General features: G+C 41.2%; 1 protein-coding gene across 1 annotated transcript; it reads left to right on the forward strand.

The window, feature by feature from the left end:
- LOC139155681 (vomeronasal type-2 receptor 26-like) lies at positions 1–27,151 on the forward strand. The gene is made up of 6 exons (XM_070730925.1): positions 1–264; positions 1,207–1,359; positions 1,864–1,921; positions 20,998–21,041; positions 21,162–21,291; positions 26,247–27,151. Exons 1-6 carry the CDS (start codon positions 1–3, stop codon positions 27,149–27,151), a joined length of 1,554 nt encoding a protein of 517 aa, XP_070587026.1.
- The last annotated feature ends 788 nt before the right edge of the window (positions 27,152–27,939 follow it).

Below are 27,939 nucleotides of genomic sequence, written 5' to 3' on the forward strand. Positions count from 1 at the left end.
ATGGCCCTGGTGTTTGCAGTGACAGAGATCAACAAGGATCTGGTTCTCCTCCCCAACATCACACTTGGCTTCAACATATATGACAACGCCAATTGGAAGAGAAGGGTTTCTTTCATCAGTCTCATTCTGCTCTCCACCCGTGACCAAATGGTTCCAGGTTATAAATGTGATCAGCAGGACACTCTCTTCTCTGCTATTGGAGGTGACCAGTCCCAATTCTCAATGCTGATGGCCTCCATCTTCAGTATTTTTAAGGTCCCACAGGTAAGGGGGCTCCTTTAGATACATTTATGGAATAGATGAACTACAGAAGTACACACAGAAGTCCAAGGAAAGGAGGACTGTCTGGATAGATAGAGCTATGCGGCAGGACTTGACAAAATACCAGAATTTATAGTGTGGCAATTTATGAACCAGTGCAAAAAAATAACAACAACACGTTTGTAGAAAACAGTAGTAAACCGTTTTACTCTTCAGTGCAATCTTCTGTCTTAGTCTTCTATTTAGAGGAACAAACTTTGCTTTAACTATATGCTTAAAGCTTACTTATATGTAGATACTAAACCAATCCAGGTTTCTCCGTATAAATACTACAGCTCTAATTCAATAATTAACTCGCGCTTAAACTGCTCCAGCCAGCCAACATAAACAGCCAATAGCTAACAACCATTGTGAAGTTGCTTTGCATTTTATAATGCTCTGGCCCAATCAGGATTGAACTAATCCTTGACAAGAACACCAATAGCATATGACACCGTGAATGTCTTCGGAGAGGGGCAGCATACAAATCTAATAAACTGAATTTAATTGAATTAAATGTTATGCTACATTTGGATTCATTTTTAGATTTTATGGGTCAAGATATATTTTATATAACTTCTAGGTGATACATAAGGTCACATTTCTATACTTGCCAAGAGAAATTCCTTCCTAATGTATTGTTGACAGAAGTGTAGGTGTTTTTTGCATTTTCTCAAAATGACTCAGCTTGACTGATGGAGTCCATAAACTGCAGAATGGGAATCCTTAAAGTCACCATCAAACTTTACATTTGTCTTTTAAAGAAGATTTTCATTTTTCCCCCAGCTCAGTATTGGCTTTGAATACATTCAGGTAGACCGAAGAGTTTATCCTTCCTCCTTCCGGATTAATCCCAAGGATTTTCCTCAATTTGTGGGTTTAGTCCGGTTGCTCCTTTATTTCCAGTGGAACTGGGTTGGGTTTATTGCCTCTGAAAGTGAGAGGGGAGAAGAATTCATCTCAACCCCGAGGCCCATGCTCATGGAGAAGGAGATCTGCCTGGCCTTCACTCAAATGGTGAAAGAGGATATTTCTGATGTAGAAGTGTTCATATTCGCTGTACATTCGGAAATATGGGCTAATGTTGAAGTTATTCTTTCCTTTGGAGAACCTGACATTGTTCAAAAGTTTCTTTTGGCTCTGAACTTTAAGTCACTTGGTAAAAATCCATGTCCAAAAGTTTGGATCTTAACTTCATATTGGAAACCATATACATCCCATCTTCTATATAAAATGAATGCCTTAAAAGCATTTATGTGGATCTCTGCATATTAGGGACCACAGCGGAGATATCTCAGAATTCAGAAATTTCCTCCTGTCTTTAGATCCTTTGAACCCAAAAGGAGATGAAATTCTCCCATTGTGGTGGAAAAGGGTCTTTGACTGTGAGTTCCACAAAGCAGGTCACCATTTTATACAATGGATGAGATACTGTACAGGAAAAGAGAATTTATGGAATCTGCCCTCTTATGTCTTTGAAAGAAGCATGTCAGGTGAAAGTTACAATGTCTACAATGCCGTTTATGCTCTGGCATATGCGTTATGTGGAATGTTTGGATCTAGATCAACACTAGCCAGGATGAAGCTTGGAAAGAAAGTCTCCAGTATTCAGTCATGGCAGGTAAGCTCTGTCACTTTGAATTAAGTCCATAGATTTTAGGTAGGAAGCTTCCCATATGTATTATTTGAAATATCCATTAAATACAGTTTCTGTATCAATATATTGTACTTCACAACATATTAAAACAATTATTTTAAAATAATCTGAATATAGTATATACATGGTTGAAAAGGGGGAAGAAAGGGAAGAGGACTGCAAAACAGTTATCTGTAAGATCTATAGAGAAAATAACTTCATATAAGAACCTGAAAGGTTTTCAAAGGTTGCGTGTGTTGCCCACTTGTCTTCTAGGTTTATCAGGAATCTGATTTGGCACAGATTTTTGATAGTTCAGACTGTTTTTCCTTTTGATGCAAAAAATAATTTGAGCAGCCTTGCTACAGTCTTCTTTCTTGTCATTTTCTCTCGTTAAGAACTAATTGTTTCCTTGACTGTTTACTTGTTTTTTACATATTGAAAAAAGCTTTATTCTTTTTAAAACGTTTGTCTCAGATCTTTCTCCATTTTGAGTCTTAACTTGTAAGTTAATCATTGCAGGTTTGGGCTAATTACTATTATTCTCCCTTAGATATGTGCCCCTCTTTTGATACAAGTCCTTTTGGTCTTTCGGTATACCACAATTCATTGTGTAGCTATGCTGGTTTCTTTTCTGATCTCTTTATTTTAGTTCTTCATTGGAATTTTTCTAACTCAGCTTTTATAACCTCATTTTTCAAAATTCCTGACTCCATGGGATGGTGCTCATCTCCATTTCTAAGGCGTGTTGTACTTTTACACTGATCCAAATGCATTAAAAATAATTTTGTTTTTGTTTATTTATAAAAGTTGCTGTATTAAAGAAAGAACACCACCACAATACAAATGTTCTACAAAGGAAAAAATTAAACATGGAGAATATATGAGGATAAGCAAACATACAGATAAATCATTTTTGCATTAGATCTTAATATAGTAAGAAGGGGAAAAATAAAAAGGAAGAATAGAAAAAGAGAACAAAAAGGAAAAGAGGAGGAAAAAAAGGCTTTGTAAAATTGTGATTCTTCTTTGTCTTGAAGTTCCAGGGTCATCTTTGTCAACGTAGCACACTCCATTGTCTTATTAATAAACTGTCAAATCGTAGGGGTATGGTCAAGTTTCCAATTTTGAGCAAAGGCTACTCTTGCCACAGTTAAAAAGTTTATTAACAGATACCTGCCTTCTTTATTAATTTGGTGCCTGATTATACTTAGAAGGAAAAGTTCTGGGTTGAATGGGATAGGTTTTAGAATAATTTGTTCCAAACAATTTTTTATTTTTAGCCAGAAGGCTTTTGAATTGGGACAGGTCCACTGTCAAGATCCTATGTCCTGCTTGAATTGGGACAGGTCCAAGTGGTAGTAAGGTGGTAGTAAGATCCTATGTCCTGCTTGCATTTCCAGCAAGTTGGGGACAAGGATGTAAACAGGACAGGTGGAGGGGGAGATGCCACCTATAAAACATTTTATAAAGATTTTCAATGCTTGAGTTAATTTGTAATTTAGTGTCCAAATTTTCTTCCATTCTGATAAGGTTACTGGATGTCCAAAATTGTGGGCCCAGGCAATCATGTTACCTTTAACTTGTTCATCAAAGAGTTCAAATTGTAATGAAAAGCTATAAAGTTTTGATTATTTGTTTATCTGTGCCAGTTAAGATTTTATCTAGGGTATTTATTTTTTGGAAGCCGTATTTTGCCTTATCTTTGTTATATCTCAATTGGTTTTAGGTAATGGTACCAGTCTAGGTTTATAGCTTTATTTTGAAGTATTTCTTTTGAAAAAAAGTTGTTAATTTTCATCTGTTAATACATTATACAGTAATACCTCATGATACGAACTTAATTGGTGCAAGGAGGAGGTTCGTAAGACGAAAGGTTCGTAAGACGAAACATTGTTTCCCATAGGAAACAATGTAAAGTCAATTAATGCGTGCAACCAAAACCCCCCCGCAAAAAAACGGCTTTCGGCGACTGCTGGGAAGCCGCGCGGCTGTTTTAAAAGGTGACAGCCGGCCTGGGGGGCTTCCCAGCACCCCCCCGAACCCCGAACACGGAAGTTCGGCACAAGTTCAGGGTTCATGGGGGTGCTGGGAAGCCCCCCAGGCTGGCTGCGACCTTTTAAAACACCCGCACCGCTTCCCAGCTGTCTCCTGAAGCCGAACGGCAAAACCGAACTTCCGCGTTCGGCTTCAGGAGACAGCTGGGAAGCGGCGCGGTTGTTTTAAAAGGTCACAGTCAGCCTGGGGGGCTTCCCAGCACCCCCCCGAACTCCAAACTTGTGCCGAACTTCCGGGTTCGGGGTTCGGGGGGGTGCTGGGAAGCCCCCCAGGCCGGCTGTGACCTTTTAAAACAACCGCGCCGCTTCCCAGCTGTCTCCCGAAGCCGAACGCCAAAGCCGAACTTCCGCGTTCGGCTTTGGGAGACAGCTGGGAAGCGGCGCGGCTATTTTAAAAGGTCACAGCCGGCCTGGGGGGCTTCCCAGTAACCTCCCGAACCGAACCCGGGGTTCAGAAAATTTTTGCCTCTTCTTACAAACGTTTTTCGAGTTACGAACCAGCGTTCGGGAGGCTTCTGGGAAGCCCCGCCGCCCGGCTGTCACCTTTTAAAACAGCTGCGTGGCTTCCCAGCAGTCTCCGAATGCCGGTTCGTAACTCGAAAAAAGTTCGTAAGAAGAGGCAAAAATTTTCTGAACCCCGGGTTCGTATCACGAGTTGTTCGTAAGACGAGGAGTTCATATCTTGAGGTATCACTGTATGTTATGGTTTTGGATGTATCTAAGGTGTTTGGGTGGAATATGGCTTCTGTAGCGGAGAACCATAGTGATTTTTCCTTATTGGACTATATATATATATATACAGTAATACCTCATGATACGAACTTAATTGGTGCAAGGAGGAGGTTCGTAAGACGAAGGGTTCGTAAGACGAAACATTGTTTCCCATAGGAAACAATGTAAAGTCAATTAATCCGTGCAACCAAAAAACCCCCCACAAAAAAAGGGCTTTCGGCGACTGCTGGGAAGCCGCGCGGCTGTTTTAAAAGGTGACAGCCGGCCTGGGGGGCTTCCCAGCACCCCTCTGAACCCGGGTTCGGGGTTGGGGAGGTGCTGGGAAGCCCCCCAGGCCAGCTGCGACCTTTTAAAACAACCGCGCCGCTTCCCAGCTGTCTCCCGAAGCCAAACGCCAAAGCCGAACTTCCGTGTCCGGCTTCGGGAGACAGCTGGGAAGCGGCGTGGCTGTTTTAAAAGGTCACTGCCGGCCTGGGGAGCTTCCCAGCAACCTCCCGAACCGAACCCGGGGTTCAGAAAAATTTTGCCTCTTCTTATGAAAGTTTTTCGAGTTACGAACCGGCGTTCGGGAGGCTTCTGGGAAGCCCCGCTGCCCGGCTGTCACCTTTTAAAACAGCCGCGCGGCTTCCCAGCAGTCTCCGAACGCCGGTTCGTAACTTGAAAAAAGTTCTCAAGAAGAGGCAAAAATTTTCTGAACCCCGGGTTCGTATCACGAGTTGTTCGTAAGACAAGGGGTTCGTATCTTGAGGTGTCACTGTGTGTGTGTATGTGTATGTGTATATATATATATATATATATATATATATATATATATATATATATATATATATATATATATATGATGGTCTTGGTATATTCGGGTTTCTTCCCGTGTAGGATTTGGAAATTTCTGGCGACGTTTCGATGAGGTCCCACTCATCATCTTCAGGCTGGTGTTTCTCTCCTTGATCTCAAGTGAGCACTGCGAGACCTGAGCTGCATTCCTTCTATAAATACTGGTGGCTGGGTGTGGTTTGATGGCTCAGCAATTGCCTGCTGTGTAGAAACTTCCTGGTGAGTCAGAGGGGTAACAATTGGGGTCGTTGATGTAGCTGAGGTATGCTGATTAGTTAATGGTTGTAGATTAGGCGTGATGTCCTGAGTAGTTGGGACTTGCAGGTTACTTGATTGCTTTACAATGTGTGTCCTGAGTCTGGTTTCTGTGGCTGGGATACGTTTGAGGGCTGGTTTCCAAATGTCTGGTAAGCGAGAGGTATCATCTCGCTTGTTCATATTTTGGGGATGTTTTTCTATCTCGATGGCTTCCATGATTATTCTTTTGCTGTAGTGTTCTGTTTTGGAAATTAATTTGGTACTGTCAAAATCAATTTCATGTCCTGTGGTTTTGAAGTGTTGGAAAAGGGAGGAGGTTTTTTCTTTTTTCTTTAATGCATTCTTATGTTCTGCAACACGTGCATTTACTCTCCTGTTTGTTTGTCCAATATATGTGGCTGGGCAGATTTTACATGGTATTTGATAAACTCCCTGGTTTTCAAGTTGGATATTGTCTTTCGGGTTTCTTAGGATGTTGGCTATTTTTTTATCTGTACCAAAGGCTGTCTTGATGTTGTGTTTGCGGAGAATTTTACTGATTTTATCTGTGGTGCCTTTGATGTAAGGGAGGAGGGCGATGCCATTGTCCTGCTCTGTGTCTTGGTTCCTGGGGGGTGTCTCTTTTTGGATTAAGTTGTTGATAGCCTCTCTTTGGAATCCATTGGAAATTAATACATTAGTGAGACTGTGTAATTCAGGTTCCAGGTGGTCTTTGTCTGCTAGGCGTTTGGTTCTGGAAATGAGGGTCTTGGCTACGGAATTGATCTGTGCGGGGTGGTGGTGGGATTTTGCGTTCAAGTAGCGGTTGGTGTGTGTCTTCTTCTGGTAGACGGTGTGTCCTAGGGAGCCATCGGGTTTTTTGTAGATTAGGACGTCCAGGAAGGGAAGTTTGTTGTTGGTTTCTATTTCCATGGTGAATTGTATTTTGGGGTGTAGGCTGTTGAGATGTATGAGAAAGCTGTCTAGTTTTTCTTTCCCATGTGGCCAAATTACGAAGGTGTCATCTACATATCTAAGCCAGAGTTTGGGTTTGTATTCAGATTTGTCCAAGGCATTGGTTTCAAAATATTCCATGTATAAGTTTGCGATGACAGGTGACAGGGGTGATCCCATGGGGGCTCCTTCTATCTGTTTGTATCTTTGTCCATTGTGGATGAAGTATGTATTCATCAGGCAGTGGTTGGTCAGATCTAAGATGTGCTTCGGGGGGTTGTATTTGTTTTGGATGGCTGTCAGGGCTTCTTTGATAGGCACTTGGGTGAAGAGAGATATGACATCGAAGCTTACGAGAAGGTCACTGGGTTGTAGGTTTTGTTCCTTTATGATTTCTATGAAGTGGAATGAGTTTTGTACATGAGACATGATGGATTCTGCATAGGGCTGGAGTTGTTTGGCGAGAAATTTGGCAAGATTCTGTAGGGGTGAGCCTATGGAGCTGACTATGGGTCTGAGTGGTGTTCCTTCTTTGTGTATCTTGGGGAGGCCATAGAGCTTGGGGCATCTGGATGATTTTTCTCTGGGGATGATTCTTTGCTGGATTTCTTGACTGATGGGAGAAGCTTTTATTTTGGATTTGGTGGTTTTTTCCAGGTAGATGGTAGGATCTGTGCTTAGAGGTTTGTAGGCGGGGTCTTGGAGTAGGTTGGATAGCTTGTCTTGGTAGTCAGATGTGTTCATCACCACAGTGGCATTGCCTTTGTCTGCTGGGAGGATGATTATGTTATTGTCTTTCCTCAAGTTGGTGAGTGCTTTTTGTTCATCTTTATGTAAGTTGCTTCTGGGTGGAATGCTGGAGCAGAGGACATTGGTGACTTCGAGTCTGATTTTGTTGGCTTCATCTTGGTTGATTTTAGTTAGGGTGGCTTCAACTCCGCATATGATATTTTCAGTGGGGATGCGTTTGGGGGCGACTGCAAAGTTGAATCCTTTGGAGAGGACGTTGGTTTCTGCTGTGGTGAGGGTCCTGTCCAATATATTATGTACTGTATTCTTCATGAGTTGCTGTGGAAAAGGTTTGGGCTTCTGGTGTTTTTCCAAATTGTGGAGTTTCCTGGTGTGTATGTCTGTATTGAGGGAGGTTTCTGTTTCAGCTCTCCAGAAGGCTAGTTGTTTGGATTTGTCCCAGAGTATTGGGTGGATTCTGTTGCTGAGTTTGAGGTGAAGACTGAGTAGGTCTTTGTTGGTTTGGTCTAGTAGGAATCTTTTTCTGTGGAGTTCATTTCTAATTAGGGCTAATTCAGTTCTTTTCAGGATCCGTTCAGTGGATGGGGTTTTAGAATGGAATTTTAGTTGGCAGCATTTGGGGATCAAGTTTCTGTCTCGGCAGTTGTGTAGAAATTTGAGGTCACATAGGATGGTAGCTCTTTGAACCTCGAGTTTCTCGTAGGTCCTGGTCAGCAAGAAGGTATCCTCCCCGTAGAGGTAAGATATTTGTTTTCGTATATTTTCCCCACTGAAAATATCATATGCGGAGTTGAAGCCACCCTAACTAAAATCAACCAAGATGAAGCCAACAAAATCAGACTCGAAGTCACCAATGTCCTCTGCTCCAGCATTCCACCCAGAAGCAACTTACATAAAGATGAACAAAAAGCACTCACCAACTTGAGGAAAGACAATAACATAATCATCCTCCCAGCAGACAAAGGCAATGCCACTGTGGTGATGAACACATCTGACTACCAAGACAAGCTATCCAACCTACTCCAAGACCCCGCCTACAAACCTCTAAGCACAGATCCTACCATCTACCTGGAAAAAACCACCAAATCCAAAATAAAAGCTTCTCCCATCAGTCAAGAAATCCAGCAAAGAATCATCCCCAGAGAAAAATCATCCAGATGCCCCAAGCTCTATGGCCTCCCCAAGATACACAAAGAAGGAACACCACTCAGACCCATAGTCAGCTCCATAGGCTCACCCCTACAGAATCTTGCCAAATTTCTCGCCAAACAACTCCAGCCCTATGCAGAATCCATCATGTCTCATGTACAAAACTCATTCCACTTCATAGAAATCATAAAGGAACAAAACCTACAACCCAGTGACCTTCTCGTAAGCTTCGATGTCATATCTCTCTTCACCCAAGTGCCTATCAAAGAAGCCCTGACAGCCATCCAAAACAAATACAACCCCCTGAAGCACATCTTAGATCTGACCAACCACTGCCTGATGAATACATACTTCATCCACAATGGACAAAGATACAAACAGATAGAAGGAGCACCCATGGGATCACCCCTGTCACCTGTCATCGCAAACTTATACATGGAATATTTTGAAACCAATGCCTTGGACAAATCTGAATACAAACCCAAACTCTGGCTTAGATATGTAGATGACACCTTCGTAATTTGGCCACATGGGAAAGAAAAACTAGACAGCTTTCTCATACATCTCAACAGCCTACACCCCAAAATACAATTCACCATGGAAATAGAAACCAACAACAAACTTCCCTTCCTGGACGTCCTAATCTACAAAAAACCCGATGGCTCCCTAGGACACACCGTCTACCAGAAGAAGACACACACCAACCGCTACTTGAACGCAAAATCCCACCACCACCCCGCACAGATCAATTCCGTAGCCAAGACCCTCATTTCCAGAACCAAACGCCTAGCAGACAAAGACCACCTGGAACCTGAATTACACAGTCTCACTAATGTATTAATTTCCAATGGATTCCAAAGAGAGGCTATCAACAACTTAATCCAAAAAGAGACACCCCCCAGGAACCAAGACACAGAGCAGGACAATGGCATCGCCCTCCTCCCTTACATCAAAGGCACCACAGATAAAATCAGTAAAATTCTCCGCAAACACAACATCAAGACAGCCTTTGGTACAGATAAAAAAATAGCCAACATCCTAAGAAACCCGAAAGACAATATCCAACTTGAAAACCAGGGAGTTTATCAAATACCATGTAAAATCTGCCCAGCCACATATATTGGACAAACAAACAGGAGAGTAAATGCACGTGTTGCAGAACATAAGAATGCATTAAAGAAAAAAGAAAAAACCTCCTCCCTTTTCCAACACTTCAAAACCACAGGACATGAAATTGATTTTGACAGTACCAAATTAATTTCCAAAACAGAACACTACAGCAAAAGAATAATCATGGAAGCCATCGAGATAGAAAAACATCCCCAAAATATGAACAAGCGAGATGATACCTCTCGCTTACCAGACATTTGGAAACCAGCCCTCAAACGTATCCCAGCCACAGAAACCAGACTCAGGACACACATTGTAAAGCAATCAAGTAACCTGCAAGTCCCAACTACTCAGGACATCACGCCTAATCTACAACCATTAACTAATCAGCATACCTCAGCTACATCAACGACCCCAATTGTTACCCCTCTGACTCACCAGGAAGTTTCTACACAGCAGGCAATTGCTGAGCCATCAAACCACACCCAGCCACCAGTATTTATAGAAGGAATGCAGCTCAGGTCTCGCAGTGCTCACTTGAGATCAAGGAGAGAAACACCAGCCTGAAGATGATGAGGGAGACCTCATCGAAACGTCGCCAGAAATTTCCAAATCCTACACGGGAAGAAACCCGAATATACCAAGACCATCATACCTGTACCCGTGAAAATCTACGAAAACATATATATATATATATATATATATATATATATATATATGTGTGTGTGTGTGTGTGTGTGTGTGTGTGTGTGTGTGTGTGTGTGTGTGTGTGTGTACATTGTTCTGAGTTCAGGTTTTGCCCTGTGTAATATTTTGCATGTTTATGCGACGTTTCGGTGAAATCACATCCACCATCATCAGGCTGAAGTTTCCAAGCTTCGTGCTGTTGTAAAACGGAATGTTTGCAACTGTCATTTCTTCCTAGTATATAGTGTGGGGGTGGAGATTTGGTTTGAATGTAGCAAATAGATTGGGTGATTATGTTTCAGTGATCTGATTGGTTGGTGTAATCATAATTTTTATGAAGTGTTTTTTTTGTTTATTTTGTTTAAGGCTGGTTTCCAAATTTCTGGTAGGCGGGACGTATCATCTCTTTTATTTATGCAAAGGGGTCTCCTCTCAATTTCTATGGCTTCTAGAGCAATTCTTCTATATAAATTCTCTGTTTTGTGAAGTAATTTAGTTTTTTCAAAGTCAATTTCGTGACCTGTTTTTTTAATGTGCTGGACAAGGGAGGAAGTATTTTCTTCTTTTTTAACTGCATTCACATGTTCTGCAAGGCGTGCACTTACTCTTCGGTTGGTTTGTCCAATGTATGTGGCTGCACATGTTTTGCAAGGGATTTCATAGATTCCTTGGTATTCCAATTGGATTTTATCTTTGGGGCTCCTTAGGATATTAGATATTTTTTGGTTGGTGCAAAATGAAGTTTTGATGTTATGTTTGTGCAGAATTTTACTAATGTTCAAAATTCATTCCACTTTATACAAATAATCAAAAAACAAAACCTACTACCCGATGACCTACTTGTAAGTTTTGATGTCGTGTCCCTTTTCACACAAATACCTATTAAAGAAGCCTTGACAGCTATCCAGGACAAACACAAACCCCCCAAATATATCCTAGACCTTACCAACCACTGCCTGACCAATACATACTTCATCTATAATGAACAAAGATATAAACAGATAGAGGGAGCCCCCATGGGATCACCTCTCTCACCGGTCATCGCCAACCTCTATATGGAATATTTCGAAAATAATGCATTAGAGCAATCCAAATACAAACCTAAACTTTGGCTGAGATATGTTGATGATACCTTTGTAATTTGGCCACATGGTAAGGAAAAACTAGACAATTTCCTCACACATCTTAACAGCCTACACCCCAAAATACAGTTTACTATGGAAACAGAAATCAATGATCAACTTCCCTTTCTAGATGTACTGGTCTATAAAAAACCCAATGGCAGCCTAGGACACACTATCTACCAAAAGAAAACCCATACCAACCGTTATCTAAATGCACACTCACACCACCACCCCGCACAAATCACCTCAGTGGCCAAAACTCTCATCACCAGAACCAAACGCTTAGCTGACCATGAGCACTTAAAAACTGAATTGAACAAACTCAAAGATGTATTAATTTCTAATGGATTCGAAGAGAAAACAATCACAAACCTAATCAAAAAAGAGACACCCCCCAAAAAACAAGATCAAGAACAGGACAATGGTACCACCATCCTCCCTTACATCAAGGGCACCACAGACAAAATTAGTAAAATTCTGCACAAACATAACATCAAAACTTCATTTTGCACCAACCAAAAAATATCTAATATCCTAAGGAGCCCCAAAGATAAAATCCAATTGGAATACCAAGGAATCTATGAAATCCCTTGCAAAACATGTGCAGCCACATACATTGGACAAACCAACCGAAGAGTAAGTGCACGCCTTGCAGAACATGTGAATGCAGTTAAAAAAGAAGAAAATACTTCCTCCCTTGTCCAGCACATTAAAAAAACAGGTCAGAAATTGACTTTGAAAAAACTAAATTACTTCACAAAACAGAGAATTTATATAGAAGAATTGCTCTAGAAGCCATAGAAATTGAGAGGAGACCCCTTTGCATAAATAAAAGAGATGACACGTCCCGCCTACCAGAAATTTGGAAACCAGCCTTAAACAAAATAAACAAAAAAAAAACACTTCATAAAAATCACTATGTCAATCCTTCTAATAATTATGATTTTGGAATTTTGAAATTTGGAAACCAGCCTTAAACAAAAAACACTTCATAAAAATCACCATGTCAATCCTTCTAATAATTATGAATTTAGAATTTTGAAATTTGGAAACCAACCTTAAACAAAAAACACTTCATAAAAATCACCATGTCAATCCTTCTAATAATTATGATTACACCAACCAATCAGATCACTGAAACATAATCACCCAATCTATTTGCTACATTCAAACCAAATCTCCACCCCCACACTATATACTAGGAAGAAATGACAGTTGCAAACATTCCATTTTACAACAGCACGAAGTTTGGAAACTTCAGCCTGATGATGGTGGATGTGATTTCACCGAAACGTCGCATAAACATGCAAAATATTACACAGGGCAAAACCCGAACTCAGAACAATCTACACACACATATATATGTCCAACAGGGAAAGCTGTAGCCTAGACCAAAGTCCTAGGTCCTTACTAATTTTCTGGATTAAATTATCGTAGTTGTCTTTTTTGAGTGAATTACATTTTTGCAGAAAGTATGATTCCTAAATATTTGACTGTTTTAGCTACTTTAAGACCTAATTGACTTTCTAAATTAAAGGCAATTTTCATCAATATCTTGCTGCATTTCTGAAGAATGTAGCACAACTTCACTTTCTCATTTATTAACTCTACTTCTTAAATCCCCTCAGTTGTTTCATCCATCAAGTTTCCGTGATGGCAAAAGTATCATATCTTCTTTGATTTCTCATTTATCCTGTTTATTCCTCATATTTTGGGCATTGGTGTTCTGGCATTTGAATTTTTTTGACTGACCCTGTATTTTTTTTGTGTCTGAGAAGCCTCAAAATGATAGAAGCCAGGATGCCTTATCTCTGATTTTTAACCAATTACTCCAATTTCTGAAGGTCATTTTTGTTTCAGCTTCTTCCTTACTTGACAAATGTCCAGTTCAACAACAATGCTGGAGAAGAAGTCACCTTCTCAGAAAAAGGTCTGGGATCAGCTCGTTATGATCTTCTCAATTGGGCTCACTTCCCCAATCGATCCATTGTCCTTCAGAAAGTTGCGCAAATAAATTCCGAGGCTCCCCCGGGCCAGGATGTCACCATTCATTCCAATGCAATTGTCTGGCCTACAAAGGTGAGCTGTAAGTTTCACTCTTTCCTGGGGATCCTAACTTTAAAATAGAACTATTTTAAAATCCTAACTTTAAAATAGAACTATTGAATCAGGAACCATGACAGCATGATGTTGGGTAAAAAATGTGCTTTGCGTGGAAGACATTTGTGGTCTTCACAATCGAGATCCAATAATCCAGTTGGCCATTAGAGCCGACAACAATGATTTCTAAGTACCCAAACCCCAATAATTCAGTGTTGTACCTCATGATTCTTGACAAATGTATCTTTTCTTTTATGTACACTGAGAGCATATACATCAAAGACAAATTCCTTGTGTGTCCAATCACACTAGGCCAATAAAGAATTCTATTCTATTCTATTCTATTCTGCTCAAAAAATAAAGGGAACACTTAAACAACACAATATAACTCCAAGTAAATAAAACTTCTGTGAAATCAAACTGTCCATGTAGGAAGCAACACTGATTGACAATCAATTTCACATGTTGTCAATGCATTCAACTTTTTACAGAACAAAGTATTCAATGAGAATATTTCGTTCATTCAGATCTAGGATGTGTTCTTTGAGTGTTCCCTTTATTATTTTGAGCAGTGTATTCTATCCTACCCATCCCTACCCTACCCTTCCCTTCCCTACCCTACCCTATCCTATCCCGTCTTGTCCTATCCTATCCTATCCTATCCTATCCTATCCTATTCCATTCTCAGGGCTCACTGCAATAATTTATTTTATTTTATAGTAAATTTACCAATTGAAAAGACAGGAGTTTTTTAAAAAATAGTTTGCACCTGAGGGATTTCCTCCAAGAAGTCATATGGTGCACTCATTGTTAAACATTTCAAGACAGATGATACAATCATACCTGTGAACAGATGAGGGAAGATGTAAACATAGATATTCATAAATGGTAAACTCAAGTTTATTACCATCCATCCTTCAGTTATTATCCTCAATAAAAATATGTTTTATTGTATTGTATTAATTTTAAAAAGTTATATGCCACAGAAACATTGTTAAATCGTACTGTGAACCAATTTCTTCATGGTTGCCTCAACTCATAGATACATAGAAAATAATGTACTGGGCAAATTATTATTCCAAAATCAAACTAAGACAATTGGAAATGTTTATAAATATTTACTAAATCATAGAACGATAGGTTGGATATTGAAAGATAATATGATTAGTTGGTGCAAAAATTTTGGCAAAGAGATTGATTTAGATACTTGGGAAAAGATATGGATGTATAATTGGAAAATAACAAAATCAATCTCTTTTAAAGAAAATCAAATTAAGATGTTTTATAGATGGCACCTTCCACCATACAGAATCTCTAAAATGTTTCCTTCGGTATCGCCCATTTGTTGGAAATGCAAAAAAGAAGTTGGCACATACTACCACGTATGGTGGACCTGTTCGGAGACCAAAATATTTTGGAATAAAGTAGAGAATTGGATAAATGAAATAACAAAGGAGAAGATTAAAAAATCTCCTGAATTTTTTCTATTGGGTATTTCAAACATAAAGTACAAAAAAGAAATTTACTATTTAATAATACATATATTGACGGCAGCACGAATAACATTCGCGCAGAAATGGAAAGAAAAGACGATACCGAAAGATACTGAGGTGTTTAAAAAAATTATAGAGTGTGCAGAACTAGGCATGATGACTAAAAGGTTGAACAATCAAACTGAAACAGAATTTTATAAAATTTGGGATAAAGTATATGATTGGTGGAATGTTAAAAATAGTATTAAAAATTAAATATATAAGAATAAATGACTACTTAAAAATCGTAAGATAGAATTATATAGTTTATATAGTTTATATAAACTATATAAACAGTCCTTGTGGACTGTTTTAAAAAAGACATCAGGAAGAGAGAAAATTAAGACCAAGACTTTTTTAAATTAGATTAAGACCTAAGACCGTTGAAGACCAGAAGAACATCATGCCTGGACTGACTAACTTCTGATGATTGAAGAGTTTTTAAAGATCTGTTTTTACCACCATCGATATCAATTTTATATTAATTTATAATTTTAGCGTATATTTTATATATTTATATTTTAATGTTTTTAGTGTTTAAATTGCTGTTAACTGTCTTTTTATACTATTATTAATTTAATTGATTTTTTAACGTAATTGGGGCTTTAAGTAATGGATGACTGGGATAAACATACTTGTGGTTACGAATGGAATGACTGGTACGATTGGATGGGTGGGGGTGGGGGGGTATGGTATGGATGAGTGTATCGATAGAAGTGTGAATGATATGTCTGGCCCACCTGACGCCCGGGAGACAGGAGAGGAAGGGGCACCGATCTCTGGGGTGGCAGGGGATCGGAATATCCCTGTGTTGCTGGGGAGAGGCAGATATGGCGGGGGCCACAGAGTTAGCCGTCCCAGGGGAACGAGGGACCGTTGCTTAATAACGGTCCCCTGTTCTGGCTCTGTGAGCCCAATCTTGGGTACTGGTGATGAGTGTAACTCTGGCCCTGGGCTCAGGTTGCTGCTGCTGAATGCCAGGTCGGTGGTTAATAAAGCTCTCCTCATCCGGGATTTGATCCTGGATGAGGAGGCCGACCTGGCATGTATTACTGAAACCTGGCTGGGCCCGGAGGGAGGTGTTCCTCTCTCTGAAATTTGCCCAGCCGGGTTTCAGATATGGCATCAACCGCGACCCCAGGGGAGGGGGGGAGGAGTGGCTATTGTAGCCAGGGAGAGCCTTTGCCTGCGTGGACTCATTGCTCCGGAAATTGCGGGTTGCGAGTCTCTCTTGATGAAGTTGGACTTAGGAGTTCAGGTGGGCTTATTTCTCACGTACCTGCCTCCCAGCTGCGTGTCAAAAGCCCTGCCTGTGCTACTCGAGGAGGTAGCCAGGTTGGCGGTAGAGTTCCCCAGACTCATTGTCTTGGGGGACTTCAATCTGCCGTCACTCGGCGAAACCTCTGGGTTGGCACAGGAGTTCATGGCCACCATGACAGCCGTGGACCTGACTCAAGTAGTTCAGGGTCCGACTCACGAGGGAGGGCACGCACCTGACATGGTATTCCTTTCCGAGCAATTGAGTAATGGTCTGAGACTAAGGGGCTTAGAAGTGTTGCCTTTGTCATGGTCAGACCATTTTCTACTACGGCTTGACTTCCTGGCTCCAATCCTCCCCCGTAGGGAGGCGGAACCAATGAAGATGTTCCGCCCCAGGCGCCTGATGGACCCAGAGGGCTTTCAGACGGCGCTTGGGGTTATTCCAGAGGCACTCGTCCACAGTTCGGCGGAGGCCTGGAACAGGGCTGCAGTGGGGGCTCTTGACCGGATTGCGCCTTTGCGACCTCTCCGTGGCGCTAGACCCCGTAGAGCCCCATGGTTCAACGAGGAGCTCCGGGAGTTGAAACGCCAAAAGAGACGTCTAGAGAAGCGATGGAGGAAGAGTAGGTCTGAATCCGATCGAACACTTGTAAGAGCTTTTATTAAGACTTACAAAGTGGCGCTCAAGGCGGCAAGAGGCGCGTACCATGCCGCCTTGATTGCATCAGCGGAATCCCGCCCGGCCGCTCTGTTTAGGGTGACCCGCTCCCTTCTCAACCAGGGGGGAGTTGGGGAGCCCTTACAGAGTAGTGCCGAGGATTTTAACACGTTTTTCGCTGATAAAGTCGCTCGGATCTGGGCCGATCTCGACTCCAATTGTATAACAGAGTCGACTGACAATGAGTCAGTCGAGGTGACTGGGGCACGTACTTGTCCACCTGTCTGGGAAGAGTTTGATCTGGTGACACCTGATGAAGTGGACAAGGCCATTGGAGCTGTGAGTTCCGCCACCTGTTTACTGGATCCGTGTCCCTCCTGGTTGGTTTCGGCCAGCAGGGAGGTGACACGGAGCTGGGCCCAGGTGATTACCAACGCCTCCTTGGGGAGGGGAGTTTTTCTATCTCTCTATAAAGAAGCACTCGTGCGCCCCCTCCTCAAGAAGCCCTCCCTGGACCCAGCTGTGCTTAACAACTATCGTCCAGTCTCCAACCTTCCCTTTATGGGGAAGGTTGTCGAGAAGGTGGTGGCGCTCCAGCTCCAGCGGTCCTTGGAAGAAGCCGATTATCTAGGTCCCCGGCAGTCGGGTTTCAGGCCCGGTTACAGCATGGAAACCGCTTTGGTCGCGTTGATGGATGATCTCTGGCGGGCCCAGGACAGGGGTTTATCCTCTGTCCTGGTGCTCCTTGACCTCTCAGCGGCTTTCGATACCATCGACCATGGTATCCTTCTGCACCGGTTGGAGGGGTTGGGGGTGGGAGGCACTGTGCTTCAGTGGTTCTCCTCCTACCTCTCTGGCCGGTCGCAGTCGGTGTTAGTGGGGGGCCAGAGGTCGACTCCTAGGTTTCTCCCTTGTGGGGTGCCTCAGGGGTCGGTCCTCTCCCCCTGCTATTCAACATCTACATGAAACCGCTGGGCGAGATCATCCAAGGACATGGGGTGAGGTATCATCAATATGCGGATGATACCCAGCTCTACATCTCCACCCCATGCCCAGTCAACGAAGCGGCAGAAGTGATGTGCCGGTGCCTGGAGGCTGTTGGGGCCTGGATGGGTGTCAACAGACTCAAGCTCAACCCGGATAAGACGGAGTGGCTGTGGGTTTTGCCTCCCAAGGACAATTCCATCTGTCCGTCCATTACCCTGGGGGGGGGAATTATTGACCCGCTCAGAGAGGGTCCGCAACTTGGGCGTCCTCCTCGATCCACAGCTCACATTAGAAAAACATCTCTCAGCTGTGGCGAGGGGGGCGTTTGCCCAGGTTCGCCTGGTGCACCAGTTGCGGCCCTATCTGGACCGGGACTCACTGCTCACAGTCACTCATGCCCTCATCACCTCGAGGTTCGACTACTGTAATGCTCTCTACATGGGGCTACCTTTGAAAAGTGTTCGGAAACTTCAGATCGTGCAGAATGCAGCTGCGAGAGCAGTCATGGGCTTACCTAGGTATGCCCATGTTTCTCCATCACTCCGCAGTCTGCATTGGCTGCCGATCAATTTCCGGTCACAATTCAAAGTGTTGGTTATGACCTTTAAAGCCCTTCATGGCACTGGACCAGAATATCTCCGAGACCGCCTACTGCCGCACGAATCCCAGCGACCGATTAGGTCCCACAGAGTGGGCCTTCTCCGGGTCCCGTCAACTAAACAATGTCGGTTGGCGGGCCCCAGGGGAAGAGCCTTCTCTGTGGCAGCACCGGCCCTATGGAACCAACTCCCCCCGGAGATTAGGATTGCCCCTACTCTTCCTGCCTTCCGTAAACTCCTTAAAACCGACCTTTGTCGTCAGGCATGGGGGAATTGAAACATCTCCCCCTGGGCATGTTTAATTTATATATGGTATGCGTGTGTGTATGTCTGTTAGTATATGGGGTCTCTTAAATCTTTAAACATTTTAAAAACTGTTGGATTATTTATGATTTGTTGTTACATGTTGTGAGCCGCCCCGAGTCTTCGGAGAGGGGCGGCATACAAATCGAATAAATAATAATAATAATAATAAATAATAATTATAACTAACTTAGAAGTGTTTATATTATCTTCTTTCTGTATTACTAATAATTTGTTTATTGCTCTTTGATATATATATATACATATAAGTATATTATTATTATTTTTTGTTTTAAAAAAATATACAAAGAAACTTAATCAACAATCCTAATTTTAAAAAACTATAATTAAATTTAACGATAATGTAATCTTCAAGAGTGGCTTTTCTGCTTAGATCTTGTAATAGTTAGAGTTTTTTTTATTCTGTATTAGTTAGACTTCTATGATAAGCGGAGCAATAGTAGCTCCTTAAATGTTCAATGTTGTATGTCTTTGTTTGTTTTACTTTGAAAATAATAAAAAATATTAAAAAGAAAAAAAGAAACATAGAAGACTGACGGCAGAAAAAGACCTCATGGTCCATCTAGTCTGCCCTTATACTATTTCCTGTATTTTATCTTACAATGGATATAATGGATATATGTTTATCCCAGGCATGTTTACAATGGATATATGTTTATCCCAGGCATGTTTAAATTCAGTTACTGTGGATTTACCAACTCCCTCAAATTTCTTCTTTGTTAACATACACTAATTCTTCCAAGAACTTGTTTTCTTCACACTGTTCAGTTGGATTGATATGTTTTATTTTTAAATAATAGCTGTAGTTTATTTATTTATTTATTTATTGTTAGAGTTGGGAGGGACCATGTGGGTCATCAAGTCCAACCCCCTGCCCAAGCAGGAACCCCACAGCATCCCAGCCAAATGGCAGTCCAATTTCCTGTTAAAAATATCCAGAGTATTGGAGTTCACAACGTCCGCTGGTAGGTTGTTCCACTGGTTGATCGTTCTGACCATCAGGAAGTTCTTCCTTATTTCCAGGTTGAATCTCTCCTTGGTCAGCTTCCAGCCGTTGTTCCTCGTCCGGCCCTCCGGTGCCCTGGAGAATAAAGTGATCTCCTCCTCTCTGTGGCAATCCCGCGTATACTTGTAGACTGCTATCATGTCCGCTCTGGCCCTCCTTTTCCATGCCCAGTTCCCGCAGTCTCTCTTCGTAAGTCTTGGTTTCTAGTCCCCTGATCATTTTGGTTGCTCTTTTCTGCACCTTCTCCAGAGTTTCAATGTCTCTTTTGAAGTGTGGTGACCAGAACTGAACACAGTACTCCAGGTATGGTCTGACCAGGGCGTAGTAAGACTTCCCTGGTCTTGGAGTGTATTCTCCTGTTGATGCAGTTTAGGATTGTATTGGCTTTTTTGGCTGCTGCTGCACATTGTTGGCTCATGTTTAGTTGATTATCCACCAAGACTCCGAGGTCTCTTTCGCAGTCGCAATGTCATCAGTCTTTCTTTGCATACCAAAATCTGTGCTCTAAACTCCAGCATTCACTGGTGGGCCAAGAATATCACTGAACTGAAGACCATAGGAACTTGGTTTCTGGTACAGTGATTCCTCGTTTATCGTAGGTGTTAGGATTCAGGACGACCTGCGATAAACAAAAAACCGCAAAGTAGGGACGAGGCTTTTTTGAAATATTAAAGGGTTTTCTGAAGGCAGAGATCAGATGAGAAATGTGAAACAGCAAAGCCTTGTTGCATAAATGCCCTTGGCCACCACAGCCGCCTCCTTGAAAGCACTCAGGGATCCAGATGGGAAGATCCAGAGGGGAAGAAAGGAGATGTCCCATCCAGAGCAGAAAAGCCATCAAGGCAGAGGACAGTGAACCTTTCACTTCCCTCTCAGCTCCGCTACAGCCTCCTGACATCCGGGCAGCCCTAGAATCCCAGCAAACACTGCAAGACACTGATCGTGCACATACCTCTCACAGAAACCCGCAATGCACCGAAGCTGCGAGCAGTGGACCGCAAAATGGTGAGGGATCACTGTAGACCATGGTAAACCATATTTGAAAATGGAAACAAAATGTGGAAATGAAGAAATGGATTTGTTGCTTAATTTAGTCATCTGAAACATTTTTCTTTTGTCTTTTAGGAAATGCCCTTTGCCAGGTGTAGCATGAAGAGATGCCAAGCAGGAGAGAGGAGAAGTGTCCCAGAAGGCAAGCAGGTTTGCTGCTACCAATGTGCCCCTTGTCCAGAAGGGACTATTTCTGACCAGACAGGTAGAGCAGACTTCAAATGTAGATCTTCCAGGATCAGTGAACCATTCCGTAAATCAAAACATTGGTTTCTTAAAAAAATAATTGTTCATAGAATAGTTATTCTTCTGCATTTCAGAGTACAATTTATGGATTTTCTCTGTAAATCACTTCTTTCACTTTTCAAAATACTAGAAGCACAATTCTATATCCTTTTCCTTTTAACTAATTTCTGGCTGAAAGATATGTCAGTCTTTTTGAGAGTTCCAGTATGATGTGGGAAAAACCATCACTCTGACATTGAAAGTCACAGTAATCATATAGGTCAAGAAAAAGACAAACTTAAACATAAACTCAATTTAATTATACAAGAGGATATAGCCATACAAATAAAAAGAGTAAAACAAAACCATTTCGAACAGGCAAATGGCTGGCATACAAACTAAAAAGAGAGAAAGAAAACAAATATATTCAACAATTAGAAGACAATAAGGGAGTTACACAGTTTACATTAACAGAAAAAAAAGAAGATTAGCTATGGAATTCTATCAAACATTATACCAGAAAGAAGAAATAAGTGAAACAGATATAAATAATTACTTAGATAAATGTAACCCAGAGGAGATAACAGAACTAGATAGAGAACTGTTAGGAAAAAACATAACTAAGGAAAAATTAGAAATTGCTATTCATAAACAAAAAAATAATAAAACCCCAGAATATCGGCAGAATGCTATAAAGAATTAGGAAACATTTTAAATAATTTGATGTTAGAAACATACAATGAAGTATTAACTCCAGACAAAATTCCAAATTCTTGGACAGACCCTTTGATAACCTTAATTCCCAAAGAAAACATGAAAAGGAAAAAATAGCTAATTATAGACCCATAGCATTACTGAACACTGACTATAAAATTTTCTGTGCCATAATAGCCAATAGACTTAAACTGATCTTAAATAAATGGATACACCCAGATCAGAATGGGTTTCTCCCTAACAGACATATCCAAAACAATACTAGAATAATGCTTGGCACACTAGAATATTACGAGTCACATCCAGAAAAAGCAATGGCAATAATATTTATGGATGCTCAAAAAGCATTTGACAATTTAAATTGGGAATTTTTATTTGAATTGTTAACCAAGATGAAATTTGGACCAAACTTCATTAGAACAATCCAAACAATATATTCAAAACAAACAGCTAAAATAATAATCAATGGAAATACAACAGACATATTTCAAATATACAAAGGAGTCCGCCAGGGATGTCCCCTGTAACCCTTACTCTTCATATTCTGTATTGAAACCCTATTAAACCAAATACGCAATAATAAAGAGATAACAGGTCTCAAGTCTAAGGGACAAAAATTTAAATTACAAGCCTTTGCCAACAACATAGCTTTTATCATTGAAAATCCGACACAAACGGGCATAAAATTAATGGAAGAAATAGATATGGAGCTTTAGCAGGATTAAAAATTAATAAATCCAAAACCAAAATTATGACTAAAAATATGACAATGAAAGATAAAGAACATCTAGCTAGAGAATTAGAATTGGAAACTACCGAAAGAACTAAATACCTAGGAATTAATATGTGAGCTAAATGCATAACCCTAAAACAGGATAATTATGATTTGCTACTAAGTAAAACAAAATTGCAATTAGAAACCTGGGCCAAACTTCCAATTTTATTGCTGGGAAGAATTGCAACAATAAAAATATCCATAATACCGAAATTTCTATATCTTCTCCAAATGATCCCAATTAAATTAGAAGGAATCTTCTTTAAAAATTTAGGGAAATTAATATCAAAATTCGTATGGCAAGGCAAAAAAGCAAGAATCAGATTCAAATGGGTCCAAGACAGCCCAAAACAAGGTGGGCTTACCCGACTTTAAATTATAATACCAAGCCACAGTTCTATCATGGGTCAAAGAATGGATACAACTCAAAAATATAAGATTGCTAGCCCTGGAAGGTCACGACATACAGACCGGTTGGCATAGCTTCATCTGGGATAATAAGGCCGCCACACATTCTTATTTTAAATATCATCTGATCAGAAGGTCACTATTAGATACCTGGAATATGTATAACTATTATCCTGTCTCTAACCTTCTCTTTTTAGGGAATGTTGTTGAGAAGGTGGTGGCGCTCCAGCTCCTGCAGTCCTTGGATGAAAACAATTATCTAGACCCTTATCAGTCTACTTTCAAGCCCAGTTTGCCAGCTCCCCAAACAGCATCTGAGAAATAAATCAGATTCCAGTCTAATTTTCTCATCCAAGGTTTGATTTATTATCAGAGCCATGTTGGTCATACCGTTGCCATCCCGACACTAACTTCCTTCCACTACCCCATCCAGGTTAAGGTTCATCCCACATCCCCACACTCACAAGTTCATCATGAGGACCAGTCCGAGTGCAGGGATTCCTCCTTACATCCACTGTGCAGAACAAAGGATGACCTTGGACTCTAAGAAGGGAATTTGTTGTGGCTAGTAACTTTTCTTCTCATGCAATTACCCCTCCCAGTTCCCATAATACTATTCTACTGTGGCAGGCCAAAGTCTCTAAATCTAAATGATGGCTTTGGCTTTACAGGTGCCCCCCCCCTTCGCAAAGAAGAAGCAACTCCAGAAACAATAGAATAAAACACACAGAGGTTAGTATCACTTTTAACTCCCTCTTTCCCAGCCCCAGGGGGACTCTTAGGCTTGGTTGGGTATTTTTCTTGGAATCGTTTAATTAACCAATCAGCCTTGATATCCCAACTCTTAATCCAGGGAGCCTCTGACAAAGAGCCTTCTCTGTGAGCCTTCTCTGTGGCGGCACCGGCCCTCTGGAACCAACTCCCCCCAGAGATTAGAACTGCCCCTACTCTTCCTGCTTTCAGTAAACTCCTTAAAACCCACCTTTGCCATCAGGCATGGGGGAATTGAAACACCTCCCCCGGGCTTGTTCAATTTTATGCATGGTATGCTTGTGTGTGTGTCTGTTAGTATATGGGGTTCTTTTAAATTTTTAAATATTTTAAAGCTATCTGAATTATTTATGATTTGTCATATCTTGTTGTGAGCCGCCCCGAGTCTTTGGAGAGGGGCGGCATACAAATCTAAATAATAAATAAATAAATAAAGGGTACCCCTTCCAATGAATTAAGTATTGTAATTGCCCCCAGAAAATGCGGGAATCAAAAATCTTTTTCACTTCATAGTGGGGTTTCCCATGTATGACTACGGGGGGGGGGGACTTGTGTAAGTTGCCAAATATTGGACCTGATCACTGGATTTAGCAGACTGTAGTGGAATACAGGATGGATCTTGTTGTGGGTGCTCATTGCCCACCTCAGATCATGTCAGATTCTGAGGAGGATGAGCCAAGTCCCTCTGGATACCCTGGGCCAGAGGGGTTGCCAGATGAAGTAGATAGCGAGAATGAGGCAGAAAGTTACTTGAGTGAGACTGAGGAACCACTAGAGGGGGCTGATGTGACAATGTGGGAGTGGTCCCAGTCAGAGAGTGAAGAAGACATGAGAGTGGAAAATCATTGGATTGACCCTCTATCAGCACCCCAAATAACACCTGAGAAATAAATCAAATTCAAGTCCAATTCTCTCATCCAAGGTTTGATAGAAGATTGCTCCAGAGGCGAGAGGAGTTACAGAGTAAAAATTATTAGCTTACAGGCTCAGCCTCTTTGAGGTGTGATGTAACTTCCAGATAGTATAAAGGAAAAGGATTGTGGGAAATGGGGTGTGGAGAATCAATGCCATTCATTGGAAGAGATGTGAGGCTAGGAGGTGTGATTGAACAAGGCTTAAAAATCATGATTTCTGCTTCCATAAAATACATTCTTTGTTGGAAGATTTCGGTGAGCAGAAGCATATGTTTAAGTAATGAATGGACTCTATCTAAGAAATGCAGATAAGACCGAGTTTTTGGTGCTCTTCCTGGACATAGATTACAGCTATCTCTAAAGAGAAAAATAACTTCTTCTGTACCATTTTAAAACATTGTGTTTCATTATGCATGTTTGTGTTTAAATAAATAGTTGGATTTTATCATAAAATAAGTGATTTCTGAGTTGGGGGTCAATCCAAGGGCCACATACAGAACAGATCTTACCTAGGATTCTAGGTAATGCAAGCTGCACCATGACTGGGTTGATCACTTTCATGATTGGGAAAGTGCCTAGAAATTTTGGACCTAACCAAATGTACTTGGTTAACAGGAGAACCTTATCCCTTACTCTAAAAGGGGGTTGGAGTGATTGATGTTTGTCTGCTTGCTTCTTGTAGGCTTCTGCTGCCTCAACAAGCACCTTTTTCATGTCCTCCCATCCTCTCGTTAGTTTCTCCAGCCACTCTGCCAACGTAATGGATGAGGGAGGTTCTTTAGGTAATTCAGGCATGGGGATGAAATCTTCTCCACTGGTGACCTGGAAAGGAGTTAGTCCCGTTCTGCTGTGTACAGAGTTGTTGTATGCTACCTCCGCAAAAGGCAGCAGTTCAGCCCAATTATCATGCTGGTAGCCCACATAACATCTGCGGTATTGTTCCACTAGGGTGTTAGTGTCAGGCCGAAATCATCATGTGGAGTTAGCGGCTTTGGTCCTCCAGTTAGTTTTTTCAGTGGCTCCATTTGTAGAAGGGTGGAAATCTAAGTTAAATGCTTGGCTAGAACCAATGGGTAGTCCCGAACAATGAGTTTGTTTAGAGAATTAATCAATGACAGTCCAAATAATGGTGTTACCCTTGCTTTTGGGGAGTTCCACAATGAAATCCATCGCTATTTCTTCCATGGGTGTCTGGCCATAGGATTAAGGGGGCAGTCATGTCATCGCTAACTTCTTTTTATTATTAACTGTTTTTTAAAAAATATATTGTTGTCTATCTAATTATCCTTAAGCGTGAGATAGTGCTCCTGGCAGATGACTCTTAAAGGCTTACATAAAGACTCTTGATTTCAGATGCAGCTAAATGTGATCCTTGCCCACAAGACCAATATCCCAATAAAGATAAGATCCAATGCATTGCCAAGAAGATCCACTACCTTGCTTATGAAGACCCCCTGGGATATGCTTTATCCTCTTTAGCTCTTTTATTTTCCTTTCTCACAATTACTGTCCTGCTGATTTTCTGTAAACATCATCACACACCGATTGTCAAGGCCAACAACCGAGATCTCAGCTATATTCTCCTGGTCTCCCTCCTGCTCTGCTTCCTCCTCTCCTTCCTCTTCATTGATCGACCTGGGAAGCTCTCCTGTCTCTTCCAACAAACTGCCTTTGCCATCATGTTTTCCCTTGCAGTTTCCTCTGTTTTGGCAAAAACTGTCATGGTGGTTCTGGCCTTCATGGCCACCAAGCCAGGTAACAGGACACGGAAACTCTTAGGAAAACCAGTGACCATCTCCATTGTTTTAGGCTGTCCCCTGGTTCAATCAGTCCTTTGCCTCACCTGGCTTGTAACCTCTCCGCCATTTCCCAACATGGATTTTCACTCCTTGGTAGGAGAGACTATCATAGAATGTAAGGAAGGTTCAATTTCAATGTTTTATGCTGTCCTTGCCTACCTGGGTTTCCTGGCCCTCATCAGTTTTATGGTAGCCTTTCTGGCTAGGAAATTGCCCAACAGCTTTAATGAAGCCAAGTTCATTACATTTAGCATGCTGGTCTTTTGCAGTGTTTGGATCACCTTCCTCCCCACCTACCAGAGCACCAAAGGGAAGTCTATGGTGGCTGTGGAAATTTTCTCCATCTTGGCCTCTGGTGCTGGTCTCCTGGTTTGCATATTTTTCCCCAAATGCTACATTATCCTCTTGAAGCCTAATCTGAATTGCAAGGGGAATATAATGAGGCAGAAGAATTGCTGATTGAGCAATTTAAGATTGGGCACTGTCATTCTAGGGTATTTTTGAAGTCAACCTTATATCTAAAGTACATCATGACAAAAAAAAATATTGTCCATTAAATTGTATTTATTTTTATTGGCCAAGTGTGATTGGACACACAAAGAATTTATCTTGGTGCAGATGCTCTCTGCGTACATAAAAGAAAAAGATACATTTGTCAAGAATCATGTGGTACAACACTTAATGATTGTCATAGGGGTCAAATAAGCAATGAAGAAACAATCAATATTAATAAAAATCTTAGGACAAGATGAAGGATGGACTACAGTTCTAAGACGTTCCAAGAGAACCACACAAGGAATTCCTCCAAAGAGATACCAACAGCAAATATTACAAAAATCTTTTCCTTTTCTTTGCAACAATGTTACACTTCCTCCTGAAATTTTTTATCAAATAAGACATTTACCTGAGTCTGAACAAGAAAGATGGTATGAGGCAATGGAAATTGAACTGGACAGTTTAAAGAAACTTAAAGTGTTTAAATATGTTGAGCCTCCAACAAACAAGAAGATTATTGGTACATGGTGGGTCTACAGAATTAAACAAAAACCAAATGGTGAGAAAATATACAAAGCAAGATTAGTAGCACAAGGTTACTCCCACGTTTATTCTAAAGATGACACCTATACATTTTCACCTACAGTTAAAAATGAAAGTGTTAAAATTGCCTTAACCACAGCTATTGAATTGAGAAGTTTTCCAATTTGATGTTGAAACTGCTTATCTGAATGCTGATTTAAATGAAAAGA

This window comes from Erythrolamprus reginae, unplaced genomic scaffold (assembly GCF_031021105.1).
Source record: "Erythrolamprus reginae isolate rEryReg1 unplaced genomic scaffold, rEryReg1.hap1 H_45, whole genome shotgun sequence".
NCBI classification, from domain to species: Eukaryota; Metazoa; Chordata; class Lepidosauria; order Squamata; family Dipsadidae; genus Erythrolamprus; species Erythrolamprus reginae.

Bases quoted from the DNA above. Each gene is read 5' to 3' on its own strand.
- LOC139155681 (XM_070730925.1), top strand. From the start codon at position 1: ATGGCCCTGGTGTTTGCAGTGACAGAGATCAACAAGGATCTGGTTCTC. The intron at 1,360-1,863 runs GTACATTCGGAA...GTTTGGATCTAG, and splicing joins TAGAAGTGTTCATATTCGCT to ATCAACACTAGCCAGGATGA. The intron at 1,922-20,997 runs GTAAGCTCTGTC...TACCTCTCACAG, and splicing joins CCAGTATTCAGTCATGGCAG to AAACCCGCAATGCACCGAAG.